Below are 25648 nucleotides of genomic sequence, written 5' to 3' on the forward strand. Positions count from 1 at the left end.
AATTATGACCTTCAATCAGCGGGGTGTGGTCAGGTTAGCCATTGGATGGGAGCAGAACCTCTATGTCCACCCCTTCTTGAAGGCTAAAGAAAGAAAAACTGGCAGTTATTGCATCAAACTGTGTTGGAAATGCTGCCTTCTTGACCATCGTTTCTTTTAATGCGTTGGTTATTCGCAATTTTCATCATCCTCTCCTTCCAGAATCAGTCCAATTGCTATATATCCCTCAAAGTTAATGAAAGCTGTAGAATGAGAATTTACGTGAGAAAGGAGCACCCCGCACCTCATCCCTGAAACAAACCCAGTTCAGCATGTATGGAATTAAATGTGTATCATTAATCGTTGGGTTATTTTCACAGAAGCATGACAGAGACATGCTATATTAAGACACATGAGAACTGTTTTAACTACGTGACCACTTAACTATTTCTATATATGGAACCTGAGAGTGTCAAAACAAATGGTGACTGGTTTTGCAAACTCATTTAAAATACACTGTGAGGTGGGCTTGGCACAAGCCGGTCTCCTCATTGTCTGCTGGACCATGGAGACCTCACATTCACCGCGTCACAATGGATGATGAAGGACAGGGCTTGGCAAAGTGTGCACAACTCCTCCCTCTTCCTCCAACCTTTTGTCTTAAAGCATGATTGATGAGCTCGCAGAAGGCGACTCCTTTTTACTCCATTTTCACAATGTTTGGAAACTTTAACTCATTTTTGGAAACTCTAACTCAAAGTGTGCATGTGGAGAACATGCATCATTGCGCACTTCAGAATGTCACTCACTCGGTTTAATCGAAGCCTATGCACAGAGCACCCCTACTGGGTCTTTGTTCCGTTCTGATCACCTTTAATTTGCTGTTAATTGAGCAGAAAATTAAGACTGATCAGTATGCCGCTGATTTAGCTGTTGATCTCTTCCCCACCTTCAGCTCTTGTTATAGGGTGGAAAGGTACCAGATGGCCCTACTGTGTCCTTTCAAATCATCATCATTCATGCTACCATCGTGAGGACCTTTTGGGTTGAAACATCTGTGGTCTGAATCTCTCCACCTTATCCACCCTATTATTCCTGCAATGTATCTGATCACTGGCACGGCGTAGCTGTTTATTGCCCGATCCTTATAACTTGCCATTGGAGGTATGTGGCCATAGCCACTTGCCTTGTCGCTAGTTCGAAGTGGTATACCGAGGTACATGTAGCTGTCGACAATATCTGCTATTGTTTCTTCAGGGAGTAATTGTGGTCTGCATTGCCACACTTGGTCACCATCTGACTACATTTCTCATCCTGATGTCACTGCTGTAGATCCTGGTTGTGTGGATCAAGAAGTCTATGTGCCTTTCACACTTATCATACAGCTTTATGTCATCCATGTAGAGGAAGTGACTGATTGTAGTGACTGATTTCTGGGGCGGTGTCCATAGCCTGCCTTGGTGACTACTTGGCTGACGGGGTTCGGTCCGATACAGAATGGCAGTGAGGATAGTGCATCCCATTGATATATGCCATGTTTGATGGACATTCGATTAGATGGTTTGCCATTGGCTTTAAGTGTGGTTTTCCACATATTCATCGGGTTTGCAACGAAGGCTCTTCGGGTTCTGTTCACCCTATACAATGCCAAGCATTCAGTGACCCATGTATGTGGCATTGAGTGATAGGCTTTCTTGTAAACAATCCAGGCTGTGCACAGGTCGGTATGTCAGGACCTGCAGTCGCACAAGACTGCAGGTCCCTTCTGCGCTTTCTTCATGTATTGATTCATGTGTTCATTTATCTATGATGCCTGACATGAGCGTCCATGTTGTGGAGTGACAGGTTAGTGGTCAATAGTTGAATGGGACTGCACCGTTTGAGGGATCCTTCATGCTCAGGATCGTTCTTCCTTTGGTGACCCATCCTGGGTGAGTCCCATCCCTCAGCAACTGGTTCATTTGTGTTTCTAGGCGCATTAATCACATTCCAACAATCTTAAGTAACTCAACTATGTTTTCCATGACTATGTATTATTTGCAAAGTAACTGTGACACCTGGGTCCACTCACGTAATTCTCAAATTTAAACTCAGGTAAATAATGACTAATTTATCCCATGGTAAAACCTGATTAGATAAATTTTTACCCAGCTCTATTAAATTGAAAATACTTGATTGTTTTATTACAATGAGAGTAGTTGCCACCATCTCCTTGAAAAGCAAGTCGGGGAAACTGATTAATGGAAGGAATAATCAAAATGGAGGGAATGCAGGAGGCAATGTGTTCATAATGTGTCTAAAACTATGGAACTCAATCTTATTATCCCCTCTTCCCTGGTGACATGTCTAATGTAATGATTTGTCAGCAGAATGTGGCAGTGCTCTGGCCTTGAAATACCCCCACAATGTGTCACCCTGGCAGAATGGATAGATAGGAGTTGATTGGCTCTCCTTATTCTGCATTAGAACCCATACATGCTTCCAAGATGATGTACCCGTGCCTGAATGCTGCCAGACAGACTCCCGGGTGCCTACCATTCAACCGAAGTAAATTTGAATCCGTGCAACTCCACATATGCCCTCATCACAACATACCTTCTTGCCATCCTTTCCTCCCCAGCCTGGTTACAAATATATTTACACAGCAAGCAAACAGAGAGACTGTGTCAATTATGCCCTCTGCCTCAGGTGCCCACAGCCAAATTGTATCATTCATCCTGCAAGTGATAAATATGTGCTATCTTTGCGTGTATGCTGGATGGGGAAACTAGCAGATATCCAAATACAGTCCCACACATTCTTCTTATTTCATTTGTCTTCGTTATTCACTGTGTTGGTAGATGGAGGGACACCACTATGTATAAGGTCAGCTCTATCAAATACACACCCAACATACATAACATCATAACTGACAAAATTATGTAAAAGTGGCATATGTGGTGTCAGTCCGATGGTCTGATGCTATTCATTGAGGGAACAACGATCCTGTGATTTGGTGTTGGTGTTTCTGGGAATCGCTTGCCTTGCATTCATGCCATGACCATGACCACGACCTTGGCATCATTTCATTATTTGCTCCACGGCGACTGTGCTTTTCTCAAAATGGTCTTCTTTTTCGTTATTTGCCCAAGGGGAAAACATATGAACTGACCTAGTGATTATCAATCATTTCCAAAAGAGCAGATTAACCTCAACACATTTTATTATGCCGGTTTGTCAGAATTATCAATTAGAGATTCATAATAAAGACCCAATCAGAAGAAATGACACTCAATTCTGGTGCCAATCTTGTGCAGGGGAAACTTCTCTGTACGTGACACACGAATCTCCCTGATCTCCCTCTCATTTATGTCTAATTTAGATTTTAATACATGGGTGTGTGCAACCTAAAGTGTGAGGGCTATTGTGGACACACTGAACTTGTTTGACTTTGCGTCTGTGTAAGTGAACATGATGCACATGTTTGCAAACATTACAAATCACCAAGTAAGCCTCAGCTCATGTTGACAGCTCCATCCACGTCCGACCTTGCTCTTGTTTTGTCTTATCAACTTATCTCTTTCCAAACACATTCTCAGAAAGGTGGTTGTGTCCCCTAACTGTCACACACTGCACAGAGCATTCTTTATTATAAGTATGAGCATATCTTGATTAAGATCATAAGCATTCTTCTTTGCAAGCATAAACAATTCTTCGTTGAGTGCATAAGCAATTCTTTGTTGCAAGCATAAACAATTTTTAATGATTATTATGCACTGCAATTGGCTGGCGATTGGCTGGCAATTCAGGGTGTCCTCCGCCCCGTGCCCAAAGATAGATGGGATAGACTCCAGCACCCTCCACGACCCTCGTGAGGTTTAAATTGTCCGGAGGATAAACGATTATCATACACATGTGAAAACAAATACATAGTTATTCCTTTACTGACGGAAATGTGTAGTCCGAAGCACGAAACAGGCTTCTGATTGGCTGCCGGTGCCAAGTATGCATACTCGGCACCGGCAAGGACAGCGTGACTGAAAAGTGTACTTGAGAATTTTGAAAACCGGTGAGAAAGAGGAGTCCACGTAGCTTGTTGCGGGTAGCATGTGGCTTTTGCTTTATTTAATAAAACAAACGTTTGATTTGGAAAAAAACAAAACATTTTTTTGTCTTGAAGAAGTTGTCGGCCACCCGGGCCGAGACATTATTGAAAGTTGTACGCCTGACGTAATTGTTGTACGCCCCAGGCCACCGGGCAGACGCTATTTCAAACACTGGATGAAGCCAGAGTAATGGGGGGAAAACCCACGTGGGCACGGGGAGAGCATGCAAACCCCAGACTGGAAAGTCAGAGCTGGTATTTCAGCACTGTGTGGTTGACGTGCTAATCACTCACCCACCAAGCTGCCATTTATTGAACAGAAATACTATAAATACTGCAATGATTTACAATCTGCAGCTGCCTGAGGTCCTCTCCTTTACTTGTTTTAGGAGTGTACTGCCCACGTGTAAGATTTTATTTTATTTTGTTAATATTCCAAAGTAGGTCCAGCAAAGCCCCAGAAACCCAGGCTAACAGCAGTGCTCCAGAGACTGCACAGTCCTGTGCCAGTATTGTTGTAAAACTTCACTCAGAATCCAGCCAGTAACAAAAACAAGTGTTGCACAAAAAGAGACGGATGCATTAAAAGGTTACAAATACACAGACATGTTCTTCATCCGGTGATCAAGGTACACGTTGGGGCAGGGAAGGATTTTAAGGAGCTGGTTTCCACTGGCTTGAGGAGGGAAACGTGGAAAACGGGGTGGATCCGCATGGTGGGTGGTAGCCGGAGCCTCACCGAGACCGGGCTGAGGATGGCCTCGATGGGGAAGGGACCCGTGAAGCGTGGGCCCAGTTTGGCTGAGGACCCTGCTAGCCGAAGGTCCTTCGTGAACAGCCAGACCTCCTGCCCGACCTGGTAGCTGGGTGCTTGTCGCCGATGACGGTCCGCCACCCGCTGGTTCCGGGAGGGGCGTCCCTGGTCTCCTTCCAGACTCTATGGGCCCGTCTGAGGTGATGATCGATAGACGGGACCTCCACCTGGCCCTCCTGTGTGGGAAACAAAGGCGGCTGATAGCCACAGGCGGACATGAATGGGGACCGACCTGAGGCTGCGGAGACCAGGGAGTTGTGGGCATACTCGACCCAGGGTAGGTGAAGGGCTCACGACGCCGGATTGTGGAGGCACACGCACCGGAGGGCCGCCTCCAGGTCCTGGTTCTTCCTCTCCGTCTGTCCGTTGGTCTGGGGGTGGTATCCAGACGACAGGCTCGCCGACACCACTAGGGACCGACAGAAACGCTTCCATACCTTGGACACGAACTGCGGTCCCCGATCTGACACGATGTTCGTCAGAATCCCGTGGAGACGGACGACGTGGTTAACCAGGAGTTGAGCCGTCTCGGTGGCGGACGGCAACCTGGTTAACGGGACGAAGTGGGCCGACTTGGAGAATCGGTCCACTACGGTGAGGACGACCGTCTTGCCACGGGAGGGGGGGAGGCCTGTCCCGAAGTCCACGGAGATGTGGGACCAGGGTCTGGACGGAACCGGTAGGGGCTGGAGAAGTCCTGCCGCGGGCTGGTGGGAGGCTTTCCCATGGGCGCAGGTCGGGCAGGCCTTCACGAAGAGGGTGATGTCCCTCCTGAATCCCGGTCACCAGAACCGTTGGGTGATGAGTTGGATCGTCCTGTTGACCCCCGGGTGACAGGCTATCTTGGAGGTGTGCCCCCAGATGAGCACCTCCGTGCGTAGAGTGGGGGGGGGGGGCAAACAGGCGATCCTTGGGACAGCCCCTGGGGATGGGGGTAGTTCCCTGGGCTTGTTGAACTTTTCTCTCAACCTCTCACCACAGGGCGCCCAGGATGCGCTGGACCGGCAGGATGTTAGCGGTGGTCTCCTCCCTTTCTGCCGGCTCATGGATGCGGGATAGGGCATCGGGCTTGGTGTTCTGCGACCCTGGGCAGTAGGTGAGAGAAAAGTCGAAACGGGTGAGGAAGAGTGACCATCGGGCCTGTCGTGAGTTAAGTCTCTTGGCAGACCGGATGGCCGCCAGGTTTTTGTGATCCGTGTAGTCGGTGTTTAGCTCCCTCAAGCCAGTGTCTCCATTCCTGCAGGGCCAGGATGACCGCCAGCAGTTCCTGGTTGCCGACGTCATAATTGCCTTCGGCGGGGCTGAGCCGGCGGGAGAAGAAGGCGCATGGGCATAGCTTCTGGTCAGTAGGCGAGCGCTGGGACAGGACGGCCCCTATTCCGGACTCGGATGCGTCAACCTCGACCGAAAACGGGAGGTCCGGGTCGGGATGACGCAGGACAGGGGGATTGGTGAAGGCAAGACGGAGGCGATTGAATGACCCCCTCAGCGTCGGGCGTCCACCTAAAGGGGATATTGGTGGACGCGAAGTTAGTGAGGGGGAGTGCCTTCTGACTATACCCGCGAATGAAGCGGCGGTAGAAGTTGGCAAACCCCAAAAACCGCTGGAGCTGCTTGCACGTCTTTGGGATCGGCCATTCCACCACCGCTTTAGTTTTGGCGGGGTCGGCCCTGAGCTGCCCCTGCTCCACACCGAACCCTAGAAAAGACAGAGAGCGGACATGGAACTCGCACTTCTCTGCCTTCACGTAAAGCCGGTTTTGCAGGAGCCGCGCCAGGACCCGTCAGACGTGTTGCCGGTGCTCCTCTGCAGAACGAGAAAAAATGAGAATGTCGTCCAGGTAAACGAAAAGGAAAACATTGAGGAAGTCTCTGAGCACATCATTGATCAGATTCTGGAAGACAGCGGGCGCGTTCGTGAGCCCGAACGGCATCACCAGGTACTCAAAGTGCCCTAAAGGTGTCTTGAATGCTGTTTTCCATTCATCCTCCTCACGGATACGGACCAAATGGTAAGCGCTACGGAGATCTAATTTTGAAAAAAATGGTGGCTGACTGAAGGGGCGCGAAGGCTGAATCCATGAGGGGGAGAGGATATTTGTTACGGATGGTGATGTCGTTCAGACCCCGGTAGTCAACACATGGGCGCAGGGATCCGTCCTTCTTATCGATAAAGAAAAACCCTGTGCCCAGGGGAGAACGCGACGGGCGAATGAGTCCCGCCGCTAGGGAGGAGTCTATGTAAGTGCTCAGGGCTTCCCGTTCTGGTTGTGAAATGTGGAAAAGTCTGGAGTCCGGTAATGGAGCCCTGGCTGCAAGTCAATAGCACAGTCATACGGTCGGTGGGGCGGCAGGGATTGGGCGTTGTCTTTGCTGAACACCTCCCGCAGGTCGTGGTAGCACTGCGGCACACCCTTGAGGCAGATGGCCTCGGGCGGGCCACCGCGGGAGGGGTCTCACCCTGCCGTTGCCGACCGCAGGCCGTTGGCGTAGCAGTAGGGGCTCCAGCCCTGAATGGTGGGACTCTCCCAGGAAATGGACGGGTCATGGGCATTGAGCCAGGGGAGACCCAATACCAACGGCGCGTTCCGGGAGGGCATAACTAAAAATTGGTGGTGCTCCATGTGGTTGCCCGCCACTCGGACCTTAAGCGGGGCCGTGAGGTGGGTGACCTGGGCTAACAGTCGGCTGTCCAGGTCGACGATCTCATTAGGGGGAAGGAGATCGATGAGTTGGCAGCCCAACAACACGGCCTGCTGGGGGTCGATGATACACCCGTCGGCCCCCGAGTCAACTAACGCCCGCACGGTTTGGGAGCTGGAGGGGCCAAATAGTTCGCTTTCCAGCTCCAACCGCGTGACAGGTGTTGTGGACTTGCCCCCCAAAGGTCGCCGTTTCGATGGGGACTTACATGGGCCGTAGGTCCTTGGCTGGGGGGCTCGGGTGCGACGAGCCCCTGGGTTGGCGCGGTCGTCCCCCCCCCCCCTATCACCATGGGTTCGGGGGATCCCTCCTGGCGCCGCACGCACTCGCTGTCGGGTGTGGTCGACCAAAGTCGGCTTCGGGGTTCCTCGGGCTGTCGATCGCTCAGCTCCTTTGGCCACTCCCGGAGACGGTGATCCAAGCCGATGACTATCTCGACGAGGTCGTCGAAGGTGGTGCCAGTATCGTGGGTAGCCAACTCGTCCTTGAGATCGGAGTTCAAGCCGCGACGAAACACCCCCCTCAACGCTCGGTCGCCGTAGCCGCTGCCAGCGGCCTGTATCCGGAAAGCGACGGAGTATTCCGCGGCCGAACGGGCCCCTTGGACGCAGTCGAGGATTCTGCCTTCAGCTACGACCTCCGTCACCGGATGGTGAAACACCCGGCGTATCTCGGCCACGAAGTCCTGATACGAGGCGCACAGCTCCGGTCGGGACTCCCGTACGGCCAGCACCCAGGTCTCGGTAGATCGCGCCTGCCCACGGGCGGGGAAGAAGGGGCGGGGAGGAAGGGGCTGTGAGGGTGGCGATGCATGTCTCCATCTCATTGAGGCGTTGAGCCAGCGAGGAAGTAATATGGCGAACTTCCTCGATCGCCTGGGCCAGCTGGCTCGAATGCTCCGCCCCTTGGACAAGGGCGGCGAAGTACCTGTCATCGCCGGCGGGGTCCATGGGTGGTCGGAGTATTGTGTGACGACGCTCGAGTCGTCACACACAGAGGCAGGACTCGAGCGACGGGGTTGGCGAAAGGGTAGGACCCGAAATACACGACGTGACAGGGTTTGAAGGAGCAAGAGTCTTTACTGAGACACGTATGGAAAATAACAAACAGGGGATGGTGAAGGAAGATAAACATACAATAGCAGACCTGACAGCGCGGTAATGGTGAAGGCAACATCCAAAATACTACGACGGAGACGGCCGTGAGCGATCGGCAGATATAGACAGAAGGCACAATCAGTAAATGACAATCAGCTGTGGGAACCCAGGTGAGTGATGATGGGAGGGGCCGTCTCCCGGGAGTGGCGGAGGAAGTGACAGAAGGGGCGGGGCGCGCCCAGGATGGCAACGAGATGTGACACTGTCAAGTTTAACCTGACAGTCCAAATAAACATTGCAGGTGTTTCATAAATCAATCAATGGTTCCCGGGACATGGCATTTCTGTGATCACAAAATCCCTCATGCCCAAGTGTGGTTCACTTCAAACATTTCCACGTTGCATCAGCGCTCATCGCTAGATTGACCTGAGCGAACGAGGACCAGCGTATAATCAAACGATAGTAGTGTGAATCATAGTCGCTCCATTTTCAAAGTTATGTCCAAGTAAACGTAGACTCCTGATCCCCAAAGAGAACTGCAGATTTTTACATCTGAACGCTCCAAAAGATTTACGCTCGTGTAAGATATATTATAACAAAATATATCGGTGCAGCACTGCATGCAAGGCACACATTTGCATGCGAAGTCATTTGAAGAGATTTTACAAATTATGGACACAACTCGTCTGCAGGCTTCGGTTGTCCTTTAAGTATCTTTTTGGCTTTGTGTTTAGATTCAAATCCTCTCCCAATATGCGTGTCCAACAATCAGTTTATGGGGTGGCATTAATTTGACAAGGACTCTGGAAATGTGTGTCACTTTAAATGAGACCTGCCTACGGTCTCCAAGGAAACCATCACCGAAATCCATCGGCAGCAGCTGGCTCACAAGGCTGCCAGCAATATATTTAGTAGACATTGTCATTAATTACATATAAGACAGGAAAATAACCCACTTAGGCCAGATGGAAAAGATAATAATAGTTGTGGGAGCATTTTTCTGTTTTACCTCCCATCTTCTTCTTCTTTTCCTTTCGGTTTTTCCCTTCAAGGGTCGCCACAGCAAATCAAGATCCTCCATCTAACTCGTTTTTGTGCATCGTCTTCTCTCTCACCAGCCACCTTCATGTCCTTTTTGACAACACCCATAAACCTTATCCTCGGTCATCCTTTCGGTCTCCTGCCTGGCAGTTCAAGGCTCCCAATATAGTCACTCTCTCTCCTCTGGAGATGTCCAGACCATCTCAGTCCGGCCTCTGACGTTCTCTCCAAAGCCTCTAATATTAGTTGTCCCTCTAATATTCTCACTCGTGATCCTATCGAACCCTGTTTTACTTACCGTGCCGCATGATGAACTTCATATGAATTTGCTGAAGAATGAAGGCCCTTCGTCTTGAATTGATCTATTCCAGTATAATTGCACTAATCCTTGCTTGTCTGAGTTAATCCACTCATTGTCTTTTATGACTAAGTGTCAAAAATGGAACACAACATACATGATATATTTTTTTTCAAAAGCTGACCATGCTCCTCATAATACTTTATGTATGGAAAACGTTTTAAAATATGCCAATAATTGAAGGTACCCCTTATAATGCGGTGTACCGTTTGTATGGAAAATGTTTTTAAATGTGTCATTCGTTGAAGATGCACCCAATATTCCAGAATATACGGTACAATACTATACAATACATATTGATTTATATAGTGCTTGACCAACAGCTGCAGCTGCAACAAAGCACTTAACGTGGGCAGGTATCATATACAGGAAATACAGAGGTACCTCGGTTCTCGACCATAATGCGTTCCAGAACCCTGTTCGAAACCATTTTTCCCATTACAAATAATGTAAATCATTTTAATCCATTCCAACATCCTGAATGTTTACCTTTTTAGTATAGTATTTTATATACTATACTATACATTTATACATTATTTTATGCATGAAATTGCACATTAAAATGCTGAGCCACACATAAAAAGCAAAATATATCTCAGAAAATGTTAAGCAAAATGGCAAATAACATAAACATTGATGTAACCCAGGCTAATTGTACGTTCGTAAAGAAAAGAATTATGAAGGAAGGAAATGTATTGTTTGGAAGGAGTCCCCTTCCATAAAAACTCCGGGGAGCTCTTCTGTCTGAGGGATGCTCACACGTTCAAATCTCTTTGCTCCTGTCACGTGCGAGTTGACAGCGGGGGGCGGGGCTGCCTCTCCCGGCCACCCTCCACCTGCTGTCAATTCTCTAATCACGGACACGGGGCATTTATACAGTTCGCGATCACCTCACCAAAGCCGGATGATTGACTCACCTCGCCACCGTACCTGGACTCTTCCTTCGATGCGCGAGTGTATCAGGTCCGAGGTATTTTCCCTGCGTCCCGTAAATTTATGTCATCTTCCGGGATTGCGTAATTTTACACCCTCGTGTGCCATTTGCTTTTTGGCGCAGTAAGCGGGTCGGATCACCCCCTGCCTTCTTACTCGCTGTGTTTTCTTTTATTTGTGAATAAACACCCTATTAGTTAGTACGTCTCTGCCACCTGCTTTGGGATCCCAAACATTCCACTACGTTCCGACGAGTCAGCTGCCGCCACTCTCGCTCGGAACGTGACAGCTACGGATGAGTCGGCTACAGGATGTTCTTTTCTCTTAAAATATCTATCCAATGACACTTGTTCTCACTCCCACAGCCACATCATTAGATTTCACAGCCTTCTTATTCTTTAATATCGTACTGATCGTAGTTTTCGCCATGCTGTATTCCCTAGCCAGATCAGACACTCGCACACCTCCTTCATATTTTGCGATTATTTCTTTCTCAAATGCAATAGTTATATGCACTATTTTTCTTTTTTCACTTGTAGGAGCTCTTCCTTTCTTTTGAGGCATGATTAGGGGCTAAAACTCTTCGTACATTAAACGCTGGAGCAAAACGCAGCACGTCCGCAAGCGACGTGAGAGAGCGATACACCCGTACGCCGCTCAGCACCCCACCCTCGCGTACGCTCTCTCACGTGTCGTACCGGCATTCGAACACCGATTGTTGTTCGATCTGCGAAGCAAGAATTTCTCGAATATTTTGTTCGAACTGTGAGTCGTTCGAAAACCGAGGTCTCTCTCTCTCTCTCTCTCTCTCTCTCTCTCTCTCTCTCTCTATATATATATATATATATATATATATATATATATATATATATATATATATATATATATATATATATATATATATATATATATATATATATGTGTGTGTGTGTGTGTGTGTGTGTGTGTGTGTGTGTGTGTGTGTGTGTGTGTGTGTGTACGGGTGTGTGTATATATATATATATATATATATATATATATATATATATATATATATATATATATATATATATATATATATATATATATGCTGATAAGGGAGGCCAGTGGCATGGCGTACTGTCCTGACATGCTGGTTGTGTCACAGTGAAGACAACAAAGGCTTGTCATGATCCTGCCTCACCTTTCCCTGCTTCACCTTCACTATGGCAACAACCTTTCCTGCCGAGTCGCGTGGGAGCCTGTTGCACCAGTCTCACTTGTTGTTATTGTTTATCTCTCTTGTCAATCATCCATATGCACACCCCACACCCCCACCCGGAGACCTCTCTCCCTTCCATCATTACACCTCGATGCCATTGGCTTGCAGGCTCTGGCAAGGGCATTGGCAGACTTTGTTCTCATTTGTAACAACAGGTGATTGCAGCAGCTTGGCATGCCACTGAGCATCATTTTCATGATGTACAAGTGCACATGTGGGCTGTGGCGGTAAGTATGGCTGTGCATTGGGCCTGCTAGATTAGTGGTGAAGGAGGAGACATAGATTTCGCCTTGGGTATAGTTTTTTTTTTGTGATTTTTTTTTTTGGTGCAGCTTGCACAACTCTCACTGCAAATGTGGCATCTTGAATGCATAACACTTATTTGGAAGGGGAAAAGATATATGAGGAGTCTAAGGACACCCCCTCCCAAAAAATGACATATCTAGTGTCCACGAGCAAATTGTGGCCATGGCCAAAGTTCCTAATGTACTCTTAAAGGACAACAAACAATTTTTTTTGTTTCCTAACTGACATCAGAAAAACGTTTCATAGCATCTAAAATACCCAAAACATGCGGGCTGATATTTTTAGTCAAATGCAAAACACCAATAAAAATGACTTTTACGTGTTCTAAAACTGCAACTAAATGAGCATCGCAGTGTCCGGAGGTTTCACTTCTTATCCAAGATGCTTCTTCAGCGAACTAAAGTCTTACTGGTAGTATAAACTGCTATGATATCATAGCAGTGTCCGGCACCGCCATGTCTGGACATGGACATATATATATATAGGGCCTATACTAGCAGTAAGACTTTAGTTCACTGAAGAAGGATCTTGGATAAGAAGCGAAACGTCCGACACCTTCAAAGAAGTACAGATGACGGCTGAAGAAACCTTTTTATCAATGGACCACTCCTGTACGACTGAGAACTTACACGGACATATGATTCAAATAGTTCTGAAGAGGAAAGCATAAATGTTTGCAATCAATTAAAGAAGTACTTCCGTATGTCACGGTTTGCGAGGTGGTGATGGCGGGTGCGGATCCCAAAAAGCAGGCAGGAGGGAGCAGGAGGTTGTTTGACAAATTGTATTAAAATCAAGGTCAGCAGGAACAAAATGTAAAACATCAAAATCATCTGAACAGAAAAAAAATACAAAGTATCAAAAGAAGACCAAAAGTAAAAGTCCGCCAAGGTTAAACAAACACATGCACAGCATACACAATTCATGCAACAAACAATGAACCGACACCCGATGGTCGTGCCGGGTGTCCTTTTTTAAGTGTCAGTGATTAAAACGACCAGCACCTGCGAGGCTGCAGGCAGGGCTGACATCGCTACCCATTGGTCGCCAATCTGATCGGGACGACCAGCACCTGTGCAGGTGCAGGCGGGGCCGACAGCGCCCCCCGTTGGTCACCAGCCAGATCATGACACTGTATCAATTCAAGCCGTCTGGACTCCAATGTAGCGGCCAGAAAATGCACAAGATGGCGCCCAAGCTGCGTTGGAAATGGGCTGATTTGTCTGCTGGGAATTTGTGTCAACTTATGTTTGGTGTTACCGCAATTGGTAGTACCTACCCATGACTCCCATTTATTTAAACCATTATTCACTCCTCATTATCAACTGGAAATATGTATTATGAACACACAACTCCTTCTAATTTCGCCATCAACATGAAGTTTTCAGACCAAACAAAGTACCCAAAATGCATTGTGTGTTGCTTTCTCGGTCATGGGCGTTCCAGACGTGACGTCACGTCAGGCATCGTCATCAACTTGAAAACGAGACTTCCTGATTATTCAGCGCCAGTCTTAAAACGTACAGTATAGCTATATGCCGGAATCTTTGTAAAATACGCTCAGTAGAAGCCATTTGAAGTGATTTTACAAATTATGGACACAACTTGTCCGGAGGCGTCGGTTGTCCTTTAAGTGAACATTGGCATTGGTTGATACTCCACACAAACACGGTTCTGTGACAGGTGGCACTTTGCTTTTCTTCTCAGACTAATTACTTTCGAGCAGCACTTGTATTATAGTGTTATATGATTTATTAATTCAAAGTTCAGATATGACACAAAAATGAGTAATCGAGCATGAGGTTCCCAAAAGACTGAATTGGGGTCAAATTTTCCTCTGGTCTCACCAGTTCTCATTGCAATTCACCAAATTGATGATAAACCTTTGACACACAACTTTGACCACAGGATCATGACAAAAAGCCCTGCACTTCTCCATTTGACCATTTAGGTGGGGTCTCAAGTTGGAGTTTATCAAAATGTAAGCCTTATGTGTTTAAATGTCAATCATGGCCAATTTTCTCTTCAACTTTGGGCATGTCTTGTTACGTGCCTCATTGCCATTCATCATGTTATAACAGACAATACCGCAGATCATGATTTTTTGGATTTTCTAAACGGGTGTTGGGGGTTTTCCACTTTTAAAGTTGGGGTCCACAAAATTATTTGCATTTTCAGCAGAAGACATTTGGATTGGATTGGATTGGATTGGATTTGCCTTTATTAGTCTCACAGTGGAGACAGATGAGTGGAGTGCATACATTTGTCAAAATTATTGTTGAGTCCTGTTGATTGGAGGGCAAATAATGATGGCAACATGACCTGGTTTCGCCGGTTAGCATCCAATAGATATTTGTATGCCCTCTACCGGTTATTTAGCGATGTATTATTTTTTTTTGTTTTGTGCTTTTATTTCACTTCCCTTGCAATTCCTTGTAATTCCACCTGTTTAAAAATCCTACAAAACGGAACTGAACAAACTGCATGATTCAATGTTATGTTTTTATTTTTAGTTATTCATTTCTTCTTCTTCTTCTTCTTCTTCTTCTTCTTCTTCTTCTTCTTCTTCTTCTTCTTCTCTAATGTTATCATTAACATTATTGTTATTGTTATTATTTTGTGAATACATTCTGGTATGCACTAAGATTAATGATATCAATCTAACTTGATCAGAAATCGAAAGTGTTTCTTTGGTCCATACCGTAAACCAGTCAAGTGTAGGATCGGTGGGTATGGTCGTCTTTATTCATTTATTTCTTCTGGGCAGTGCTTACCTAAGTCTGTCCTTGTTTTTGATGCAGCCGTTTTTATTGCCAAATACATAGTGGTGCTTGAGTTGGATATTCTCTTTAACCACAACCAGTATTTGTTGTCATGCCTGGCTTCAAACCAGAAAAGAGACAGACATAATTTTTGAAATTATTCCATGCAAGTTTTGAAAACTAACAGGTTTATTTGCCCATTGATTCCAAATGAAAGCCACGTGGTGGAAAAGAAATGTTGCAGTGGGGGGATGACTGTCTCGTTTTGCTCTTCATCACAAAGCCTGGGCCAAATGACTTTGTGGGTGTGCATGTCTTTGTCTCGACGAATGCCGATGGAAATGGATTAAAAGGAGGGGATCGCATCTGTCAAGCACATGGCAGATACAAAACCTCCAAACACCCCATTCTCCATGATAGGCACTTCATGGATGTTAATAGAAATGAATACCCCTACCCCTCACACTATCCAACTGCCTGGTGTCAACCGTTGAGACCTTCAAGTTCCTGGGAATCACAGTCTCCCAGGACATGAAGTGGGAGGTCAACACCAACTCTATCCTGAAAAAGGCCCAACAGAGAATGTACTTCCTGAGGCTGCTAAAGAAGCATGGCCTGCCACAGGAGGTGCTGCAACATTTCTACACGGCTGTCATCGAATCCATCCTGTGTTCTTCCATCACCGTTTGGTTCGGGGCCGCCACAAAAATGGACAAAATCCGACTTCAACGGACAGTTAGGACGGCGGAAAAAATCATTGGCACCGCCCTACCCACTCTCGAGGACTTGCACACTGCAAGAATCCGAACAAGGGCGCGGAAAATCCTACTGGACCCTCCGCACCCTGCCCACCACCTTTTCCAGCTACTCCCCTCAGGCAGGCGCTACCGATCCATGCGCACCAAATCCAGCAGACATTTAAACAGCTTCTTCCCCCAAGCCATTAACTCTTTGAACTCTTTCAACAGTAGCCAAAATGGAACTGTATAGTGCCACTTAGCAGTTTTTTTTGACAACGATACTAGTGCAGCGTGTTCTACCGGAAACAAATTCCTTGTGTGTTCTACATACTTGGCAATAAAGATGATTCTGATTCTGATTCTGATTCTCATACCTTTTTTTCTCTCAATATTGGATCATTCTTGCTCTGGTATATTCAAGCCAATTTAATGAACAATGTATTGCTCTAAGAAATGACCTATTGATGAAATGGGCCTCTGAAAACATCTCAAGGGACATTGGCGTATCTCACCATTTCATTATTACTGCTGGGAATGCTGTAATTACGTTTGAGAAGAGAGTAGACACCTTATGGCACAGGTGTCAAACTCCGATCCTTCAGGAATGTTGTCCCGTATGTTTTCCAAGTCTCTCTCTTGCAACACAATTTGGATCAAATAAACACGTTCAATGTCAGGCTTCTGCAGTGTTTGCTGGTGATCTGGTCATTTGAATCACGAGTGTTGTAATAGAGGGAAATTTGGAAAACATGCAAGACAGCGGCCCATCATGAATAATTTCAAAGTAAAGTTGCATTTACGTGTTACTTTATTTAAATGTCCATCAAAAGGCCAATTTGGGGATTTGGACCCATCATTGCATGTGACATCAGTAGGTGTCAAAAAATGGTTATAAGTGAAATATTCAAATTTGCCTTATTTGCCAAATAAACAAAGACCTACGAAACACTCAGAGATGACATCAATCTTGCTGTATACCAGAATGTAACCCAAATAGAACTTTATAGTGCTTCTCTGCAATTTTTTGATGATGATACTTGTGCAGCGTGTTCTACCGGAGACAAATACCTTGTGTGTTCTACATACTTGTCAATAAAGATGATTCTAATGTGTTCACACACAAAAAAAAATAATAATGATAAATAATAAATGAAAAGAAAAATAATTAAAACATTGAATAAAACAACCATGCCTATGGTTAACTGTCAGGATTTGTAAAGTTTGAGATAATTGGGTTAGAATCTAACCGTTAGATAGACCAGTGATTTTCAACCACTGTGCCGCGGCACACAAGTGATCGCCAGGTGTGCTGTGAGAAACTATCCAATGCCCCTTTTTCAAATTTACAATTCTACAAACATTTATTAATCGTTTTCTACCAATATTATGTCAATGTCCTGTGCTAAAAAGACTGGGAGGGTAATAGCTAAAACCCTTCTATCAAACATCACACCTGACATTTTTCTCCATCCGTTCCAGCCTGCCTGGACGCGCTTCTTCACCTCTTTTCCACACTCTCCATTGCTCTGGACAGTTGAGCCCAAGTACTTAAAATCATCCACCTTCCTCCCTGAAGCGTCACTGTTGCACTTCTATCCCTCTCATTCACACACATATATTCCGTCTTGCTGCGACTGATCTTCATTCCTCTCCTTTCCAGGGCATACCTCCACATCTCTAGTTTTTCCGCCACCTGTTCCCTCTTCTCACTACAGATCACAATGTCATTTGCAAACATCATGGTCCAAGGAGGTTCTTGTCTAACATCGTCTGTCAGCCTGTGCATCACCATCCCGAATAAGAAGGGGCTCAGAGCTGACCCCTGGTGAAGTCCCAGTTCCACCTTGAATTCCTCCGTAACACCGACAGCACACCTCACAACTGTCTTCCAGTCATGATACATCTCTTGCACCGCTCTGACATACATTTCTGTCACTCCAGACTTCCTCATGCAATACCACAGCTCTTCTCTGGGCACCCTGTCATACGCTTTCTCCAGATCTACAAAGACACAATGCATTTCTGGAGCGCTTTGTCAAGCGGGCCAGTTCTGTCGTGGGCTGCTCGCTGGACTCTCTAGAGGAGGTGGGCAACAGACGGACGCTAGCTAAACTAAAAGCTATGACGGACAGCCCCTCCCACCCCCTCCTGCCCATCCTGACAGCTCTGGGTAGCTCCTTTAGCCAGAGACTATTACACCCGCGCTGCAAGAAGGAGAGGTACCGCCGCTCGTTCCTACCGACTGCTGTCAGGCTTCACAATTCCCAATGATCACATGTGAAAAAAAAAAAAAAACTGGACACTTGTAAATATGGGTTGTTGCAATATATCTTAATGCATCTCTTGATTCTGCACTATGTACAGTCTTGTTTATAGAACGGTTTTTGCACATCTACATTTGCACAGTATACAGTTGACATTTTTATTTTGTTATGCTTGAATATCTTGTTTTCTATCCTTTCACTCCCACCCCAACCCCATCCCTCTTCAATTGCTGCTGTGGACTGCAAATTTCCCCATTGCGGGACGAATAAAGGTATTCTGATTCTGATTCTGATTCTGATTTCCTTCTGACCTTCTCTGTACTTCTCTATCAGCATTCTTAAAGCAAACACTGAATCTGTCATACTCATTTTTGGCATGAAGCCATATGGCTGCTCACAAATGTTCACTTCTACTCTTAGTCTAACTTCAACTACTCTTTCCCATAGTTTTAGTTAACAAAAGTCATGTTAATTTTAGTGACTAATTAACAGTTATTAATAAACACGGTTCACACCTAAGGGTTATTGCAAAAGCTCAACATTATTAACTAATGCAAATCCACATCGATGAAAAATAAATCCAATTACTCTCTGGTTTGTCAGATGGGCCGGACCAAATCCAGAGGTGGGCCGGATTCGGCCTGCGAGCTATAGTTTGGGGACTGGTATAAATTGTGTTGCTTACAATTTGCTTCTTTGATTACTTTGCTTCCTGTATACCCTGATATGTGGTGCCAAGTCCTCCGGTGAATGTTTGTTGCTACTAACGCAATTTCAGGCATTTTTCCTGTTGCTGTGTATGCTCGCTTGTACGTGTTTGTGTGTCTGGTGGCGTGCGGTGAGCAGTCTGGCCCAGCATCGTCGCCCAGTCCCCCCACTTTGCGGCACATATGGTGCTGCCTTTGTGTCAGTGGAGCTCTATGGGGTTCCTTATAATTAACAAGATAACAGACGAATGGAATGAGGAGCTCACGCAGAATTTCATTGTTCGTGACTTCTTGTTCTTCGCACATCCTCATCTGAAGCAGTCTGATGACTGTGTGTGTGTGCGTGTGTGCGTGTGTGTGTGTGTGTGCGTGTGCGTGTGTGTGTGTGTGTGTGTGTGTGTGTGTGTGTGTGTGTGTGTGTGTGTGTGTGTGTGGCTCTCACTGAAAATAATTTCTCAATATTTTACTTTTATGGCTCTCTTAGTCAAAAAGGTGCCCGACCCCTGCAGTAGGCAGACCTGTACAATTGAAACAGATCTAAAACAAGGGCTTATGTATATAAATATTGTTCAAATATTTTGACATTGTCCACATTTTTAGATATTTTATCATTGTAGTAAACGTTCTACGGCATTTGTTGCTCTGGTTTATGTCTTCATGTTCCATTAAAAAGTAGTGCAGTAAAATGTAATCAAAATGGAGCCTGTTTAATTCTAACACGCTTTTTGTTGTGTGTGTGTGTGTGTGTGTGTGTGTGTGTGTGTGTGTGTGTGTGTGCGTGTGTGTGTGTGTGTGTGTGTGTGTGTGTTTATGTTTTATATAATCAAATTAACTTAAACATTCATATACTTATAAACATGAGACGAATAAAAGATAATGTATTCAAATATTATTAGTACTACTGTTATTATTAATAGTAGTCATCAAATGATTATTATATATGTCTGTGTAAGCTCTCGGTCGTACAGGAGTAGTCCATCGATGAGAAGGTTTCTTCAGCCGTCATCTGTACAAAAGTGAAGGTTTCGGACGTTTCGCCTCCTATCCAAGAGGCTTCGTCAGCGAACTAAAGTCTGACTGGTCGTATCGGCCCCATTTATATATCCCTAATGTCCGGACATGGCGCCGCCGGACACAGCTATGATTGGTCCCTACTCTCAGGTTGGGGGGAGCAGAGGACCACTCCCTGTGGCCCCACTGATTGTTCCTACATTCCTGACTAACGACTGGCCTATTTGCCCCACTCCCACCGGTATCACCTCATCGGCATTACGAATGTTGCCTAACCTGTTTTGCTTAAGCAGGCTATTGTATGAACGATCCAAATTGAACCTCACCCCACCAGACCGGTTTAATGGAGGATTTAGTTGTTTCATGAGAATCGCTTCTTTTACCCCCCTTTCAAACCATCTATGTTCTTTCGCTAAGATTTTAACCTCATTGTCGTCAAATGAGTGGTTGCTAGCTTTTAGGTGCAAATGTACTGCCGATTGAGGCCCACTAGTATTATCCCTGCGATGTTGATAAAGTATTTTTTTGAGAATTTGTTGAGTCTCCCCAATGTACTGCTCTTTACAATTTTCATTCTTACAATGTATTGAATAAACTACATTACTTTGTTTTTCATTTGGTAGCCTATCTTTTGGATGCACTAATTTTTGCCTTAACGTGTTTATCGTTTTGAAATAAGTAGGAATTTTGTGTTGCCAAAGGACTCTTTGTAATTTTTCAGAAACTCCTGCAATGTAAGGTACTGCTACTCCTCTCCTTTTTGTATCTTGAGAATTTTTGGTTTCATTCCCTATTCTTTCTTTCTGACATTTGTTGAAAGACCACTGAGGGTACCCACAGTTAGTGAGTGCTCTCCTGATATGTTCTGACTCCTTTTCTCTACCTTCAATGCTAGTTGGTATTAGTTTAGCCCTATGCTGGAGGGTTCTGATAACTCCTAGTTTGTGTTGTAAAGGATGGTTAGAGTCAAAAAGTAAGTATTGGTCAGTGTGCGTAGCCTTCCTAAAGACTACTGTTTTTCGCGCTCTGTCCTCTTTTATAATTACTTTACAATCCAAGACGGCTAGTTGGTTCTCTTTAATGTCCTCACGAGTAAATTTAATGTTGATGTCTACAGAGTTGAGGTGATCTGTGAAGGATTTAATTTCTTGTTTTTTAATTATGACAAAAGTATCGTCCACATATCTAAACCAGTGTCTAGGTTTTGTCCCCGGGAAGGATGCGAGGGCCTGTTTCTCCATCTCTTCCATGTACAGATTAGTCACTATGGGTGAAACTAGTGAGCCCATAGCACAACCATGAATTTGTTTATAACATTTCTCCCGAAATAGAAAATATGTAGTATTAAGGCATATTTTCAATAATTGGCAGATGTGATCCGGTTTAAGTTTGGTTCTTTCATGCATAGAAACGTCCGCCAGCAGTCTCCTCCTCACCACTGAGACTGCTGCTGGGGTTGGGACAGATGTAAAGAGAGAAGTCACATCATAAGATGCCAAAGTTTCCTCAGGTTCCAATATGAGGTCTTTGATCCTCTCTACAAACCATGTGGTGTTCTCTACGTGATATTCTGTGTTACCAACCAACGAAGCTAAGATAGTTTTAAAATATGAATATTATATTAATATTAATAATATAATTTTAATATTTTAAATAATATATATTATTATATATGATTATTTATTATTAAAATCTCGATACATATTACAGCAAAATAAAATTTATCTAACTAAATTAATAAATGATGATTAATTTCTACCATTGTTCTGTAACCAGTTTATTAGTCTTTCATCCTTCATAGCTGGAAGACCAAGTGTGTCTGGAAATTCAACAAATGATAATTAGTGTTTATTGAGCATTTTTAATGTCTTTTTTTACAACAGAATTATGTTCTTACAGTGTTTTTTTTAGGTATTCGATTACCTGCATGGGGCTCATAAGAAAAGAATCTGTTGTAAATTAGATAACAAGTAGACAGTATAAACTTAACACAACCATTTTTAATGACAATGTTAGGACAAGATGATGGATGACATTTTTAATTCACAACTTATTGTCCCCTAAAATGGGGGGGGGGGGTTACCTTGCGCTTATTACACCGCACTTGCATCCATGTTGGCTTCATTACAAACGAGTATTTACAAATCACGTGAGTTTGTCTATTTCCTTTCAATATTAAACCCACTGCATTTCCTGTCAGTTCATCAGGTTGGTGTATGAATTGAATGTTCTGAATGAGTAATTATCAAACATTAGCTCAATGCATTATCCACTTTAGAAATGATTCTCAAGCCTGTTGGGGCTAAGACAAAATGTGCAGCCTGTTATCATTTAATTACTTTATATTTCTTGATCAATTGCAAATCAATTTCACACAAATAATTTATTTTTTTTCTTTTCTAAATGGGAATTGGATCTGCTTCTCGTGATATGATCACAAATCTCATTATCAAGGATCTAATTGGAACGTCAGCTGAAGCATTTGCAATGACGATTTTGTCTCAGCGAAGACATACAGTCTTGGTTTTTATTGCCTTCCCTTTACACTGCTCAGTCCCCCAAGGGGAATAAGATAGATGTCATCGTTAGCCGCCAAAGAAACTGGTGTGGTTGTACCTGAAATTGCAGGAAAATAACTCTAAGGGGATGATCTTTCTTTCTCAGGTTGAGAATCAGAAGACAAGAAAAACCTTCCTGTCACAAATATCTGATAAATAATTTTGAAGTTTGAAGTTTTTTCCGAGGTGTGGTGGAGCCAATACCCAGCTGTCCTCAAGCAGTAGACAGGGGACTGCCTCAACTGCTTCCTTATCGCTATGCTGGATTTGATTTAAGTGAAATGTAATCAATTCACAGGACATTTTCTTATTGGATGACCAAAATATGATACAGTGATACCTCAGCTCACAAATTTAATTGGTTCCCAGAAAGTGTGTGTAAGGGGAAAAGTTTGTCTGCCGAACATTTATTTCCCATACGAAAGCATTAAAAATGAGAATAATCTGTTCCCAGGTCCCCATGAAACATAATTTTCTACTAAATAAGCCTTAAAACTACACAAAATAGACCTTATTTTATGTATAATAAATGTGCTATTGCATTGTAATTAAATAAATAAACTGACCTATATAATGAAGTCGTTTCATTTACCTTTGTGATGGTCGTTGATGTAGTGTCCTCTTGATGATATCCGACTGAAGTTGCCATGCTTTCTCGGTGACAATACCCTAACTCACACTGTCCCCTGCTTGTTTTCGTTGATCCCAATCAACAGAAGTTTTTCAACCACTTCTATTTTGCCTGAGACCATTGAGACTTAGGATACTGGTACTGGGACGCTAAGTCACACAAACGGATACCTCGTTCTTGTTTTTCGATGATCTCTTCTTCTGCTCAACCACAATTTTCTTTTTTGTCCTCTTCGGCTCAACATACTCCATACCTATCTGACCTTCTTCAAATTTCTATTCCCTCTCATTTCCTCAGATCCTCTTCCTCCGCCCCCTGCCCGTCTCAATGATGGGTGAAAGAGCCTTCAGCTGCTCTGCCCCCAAACTTTGGAACTCACTTCTTCCCAACATTCATAACATCGATTCTCTTCCCACCTTCTCGTCCCATCTCAAAACCCACATGTTTAAAATTGCATTTTCTGTAGCTCTCTTGTTGCTATTTATACTTGTATTTTATTTATTGCATTCTATTTGTGATTGTATTTTAGTTATTATAATACCTATGCTTGTTTGTGACTGTAAAGTGTCATTGAGCGCTTTGAAAGGCGCTTAAAATGTAATGTATTATTATTATTATTATTATTAATATTTCATCTGTGTAAGCTCTCAGTCGTACAGGAGTGGTCCATCGATGAGAAGGTTTCTTCAGCCATCATCTGTACTTTTTTGAAAGTGTCGGACGTTTCGCCTCCTATCCAAGACGCTTCGTCAGCGAACTAAAGTCTTACTGGTCGTATCGGCCCTATTTATATATCCCTAATGTCCAGACATGGCGGTGCCGGACACAGCTATGATAGGTCCCTACTCTCAGGTTGGGGGGAACAGAGGACCACTCCCTGTGGCCCCATTGATTGTTCCTACATTCCTGACTAACGACTGGCCTACTTTGTACTTTTCTGTTCGGATTACTCGTTCGGATGTTTTCGATTTTGTTCCTGCTGACTTTATTTTAATACAATTTGTCAAATACAACCTGCTGCTCTCTCCTGCCTGCTTATTTGGGATCCACAACCTTCACCACCTTGCAAACAGTGACAATAATAGCAAAAGTATGCCACTCCATAACAAACCATGTCCGCACTCAAAGAAAGGGGTTTACGAAAACTGTGTGGTTTGGTTCGTCCGCCGAAAACTAGTTTGTCAGCCAAGACGACATGCTCTCAAATTTAATGTTCGTGAGGCGAAAGGTTTGTAGGCTAAAGCGTTCGTAAGATGAGATATCACTGTACTTTGCACAGAGAGGACTGCGCTGCAATTATGGCTCCAATCGTTTCTTCATTCACAGTCCTAAGTGGTTCTTCAATCTACAATAAGTTCAGCCATGTTGCAAGTCAATGGCTGTTAAATGTAACAACTTGGTTTAATGCCTCAGACACAACGTTGTCTTTGGTATGAGATGAACAGAAATTGAGATGTGTTTTAATGTGTGCATGTGTGTGTCTGTGTGTATGTGCAGAACCTCATAAAAAACCTGCCGGAGCAGAATGAGCTGTCAGCGCTAGCGGAACTGAAGAGTGAATATGAAGAGCTGGTGGAGTCGGAGCAGTTTGGTATTGTGGTAAGTCAAATTCTTTAGATGTCCAAAAGGAACAAAACAATGCGCACAATCAAATGCATCCATTTTGTTTGAACAAACCACCACCGGTAGAAAAATGTATGTCCTCTCAGGGATGTTAAAAATAAAATGGTGTATGTGGAATTGTTCTCCAGTTTTGACAACATTTTTGCCGAACTCCCGGAGATATTATAGTGCCATAAAGCACTTTAATAAGGACGTTGGTCCCAGAGGTGCATATGAGGTGCGCTCCCATCACCTTAATTTCCTCCTCTGAAGTTGTTGGCCTTTGTCGTTTAGGGATGTGTAATGAAGCGACGGGGGTGCCAGCCTTCCCAAATGATCTCGCCCGTCTTGTGATCATATACCTCGGTGCTGATGAATAAGCTTCTTTGCGATGATTTAGTTCTCAGGGGAAATAAAAGACATTAAAGCTTATCGTATAGGAATCGGTTAAACTGATGGAGACGTGCGTGTGCGTCCGTGCCTATGTGTGTGTTTGACAAACATCTCAGACGCTGCCATGGCTCTAATGAAATAACTTTTCTCAGATGGGAAAAGTTCTCCTGAACTCTTTCTTATATGCATCAACTTTAGAAGAGTCACAATATAGGGACTTTGACATAAAAAAAAATATATATACCATATTTTCCACGGTATAAGGTATATATACCATATTTTCCGATGTATAAGGCGGACCGGAAGGCCTTCATTCTCTTCAAAATATGACCCTGCGCCTTATACGCATTATGTGTGAGGTAATATTGAGCCACAACAGCAGCCACCGACTCCATTTCCCCCTGTAGTGCGTAAACCCGGCCTCT

General features: G+C 44.5%; 1 protein-coding gene and 1 pseudogene across 8 annotated transcripts in view; one reads left to right on the forward strand and one right to left on the reverse strand.

Annotated features, from left to right (window-relative positions):
• Positions 1-25648, forward strand: part of diaph2 (diaphanous related formin 2) — a 371573-nt gene that overhangs the window by 204650 nt on the left and 141275 nt on the right. For all 8 annotated transcript variants that reach the window (XM_089022057.1, XM_089022075.1, XM_089022097.1 and 5 more), the window contains one exon: positions 24726-24827. In XM_089022057.1, the coding sequence (XP_088878183.1) occupies positions 24726-24827 (102 nt within the window). The remainder of the gene's footprint in view (positions 1-24725; positions 24828-25648) is intronic.
• On the reverse strand, positions 1269-1940 carry LOC148901328 (uncharacterized; annotated as a pseudogene).

The sequence above is a fragment of the Hippocampus bargibanti genome, linkage group LG02 (assembly GCF_051943395.1).
Source record: "Hippocampus bargibanti isolate YZ-2025 linkage group LG02, ASM5194339v1, whole genome shotgun sequence".
Taxonomy (NCBI): domain Eukaryota; kingdom Metazoa; phylum Chordata; class Actinopteri; order Syngnathiformes; family Syngnathidae; genus Hippocampus; species Hippocampus bargibanti.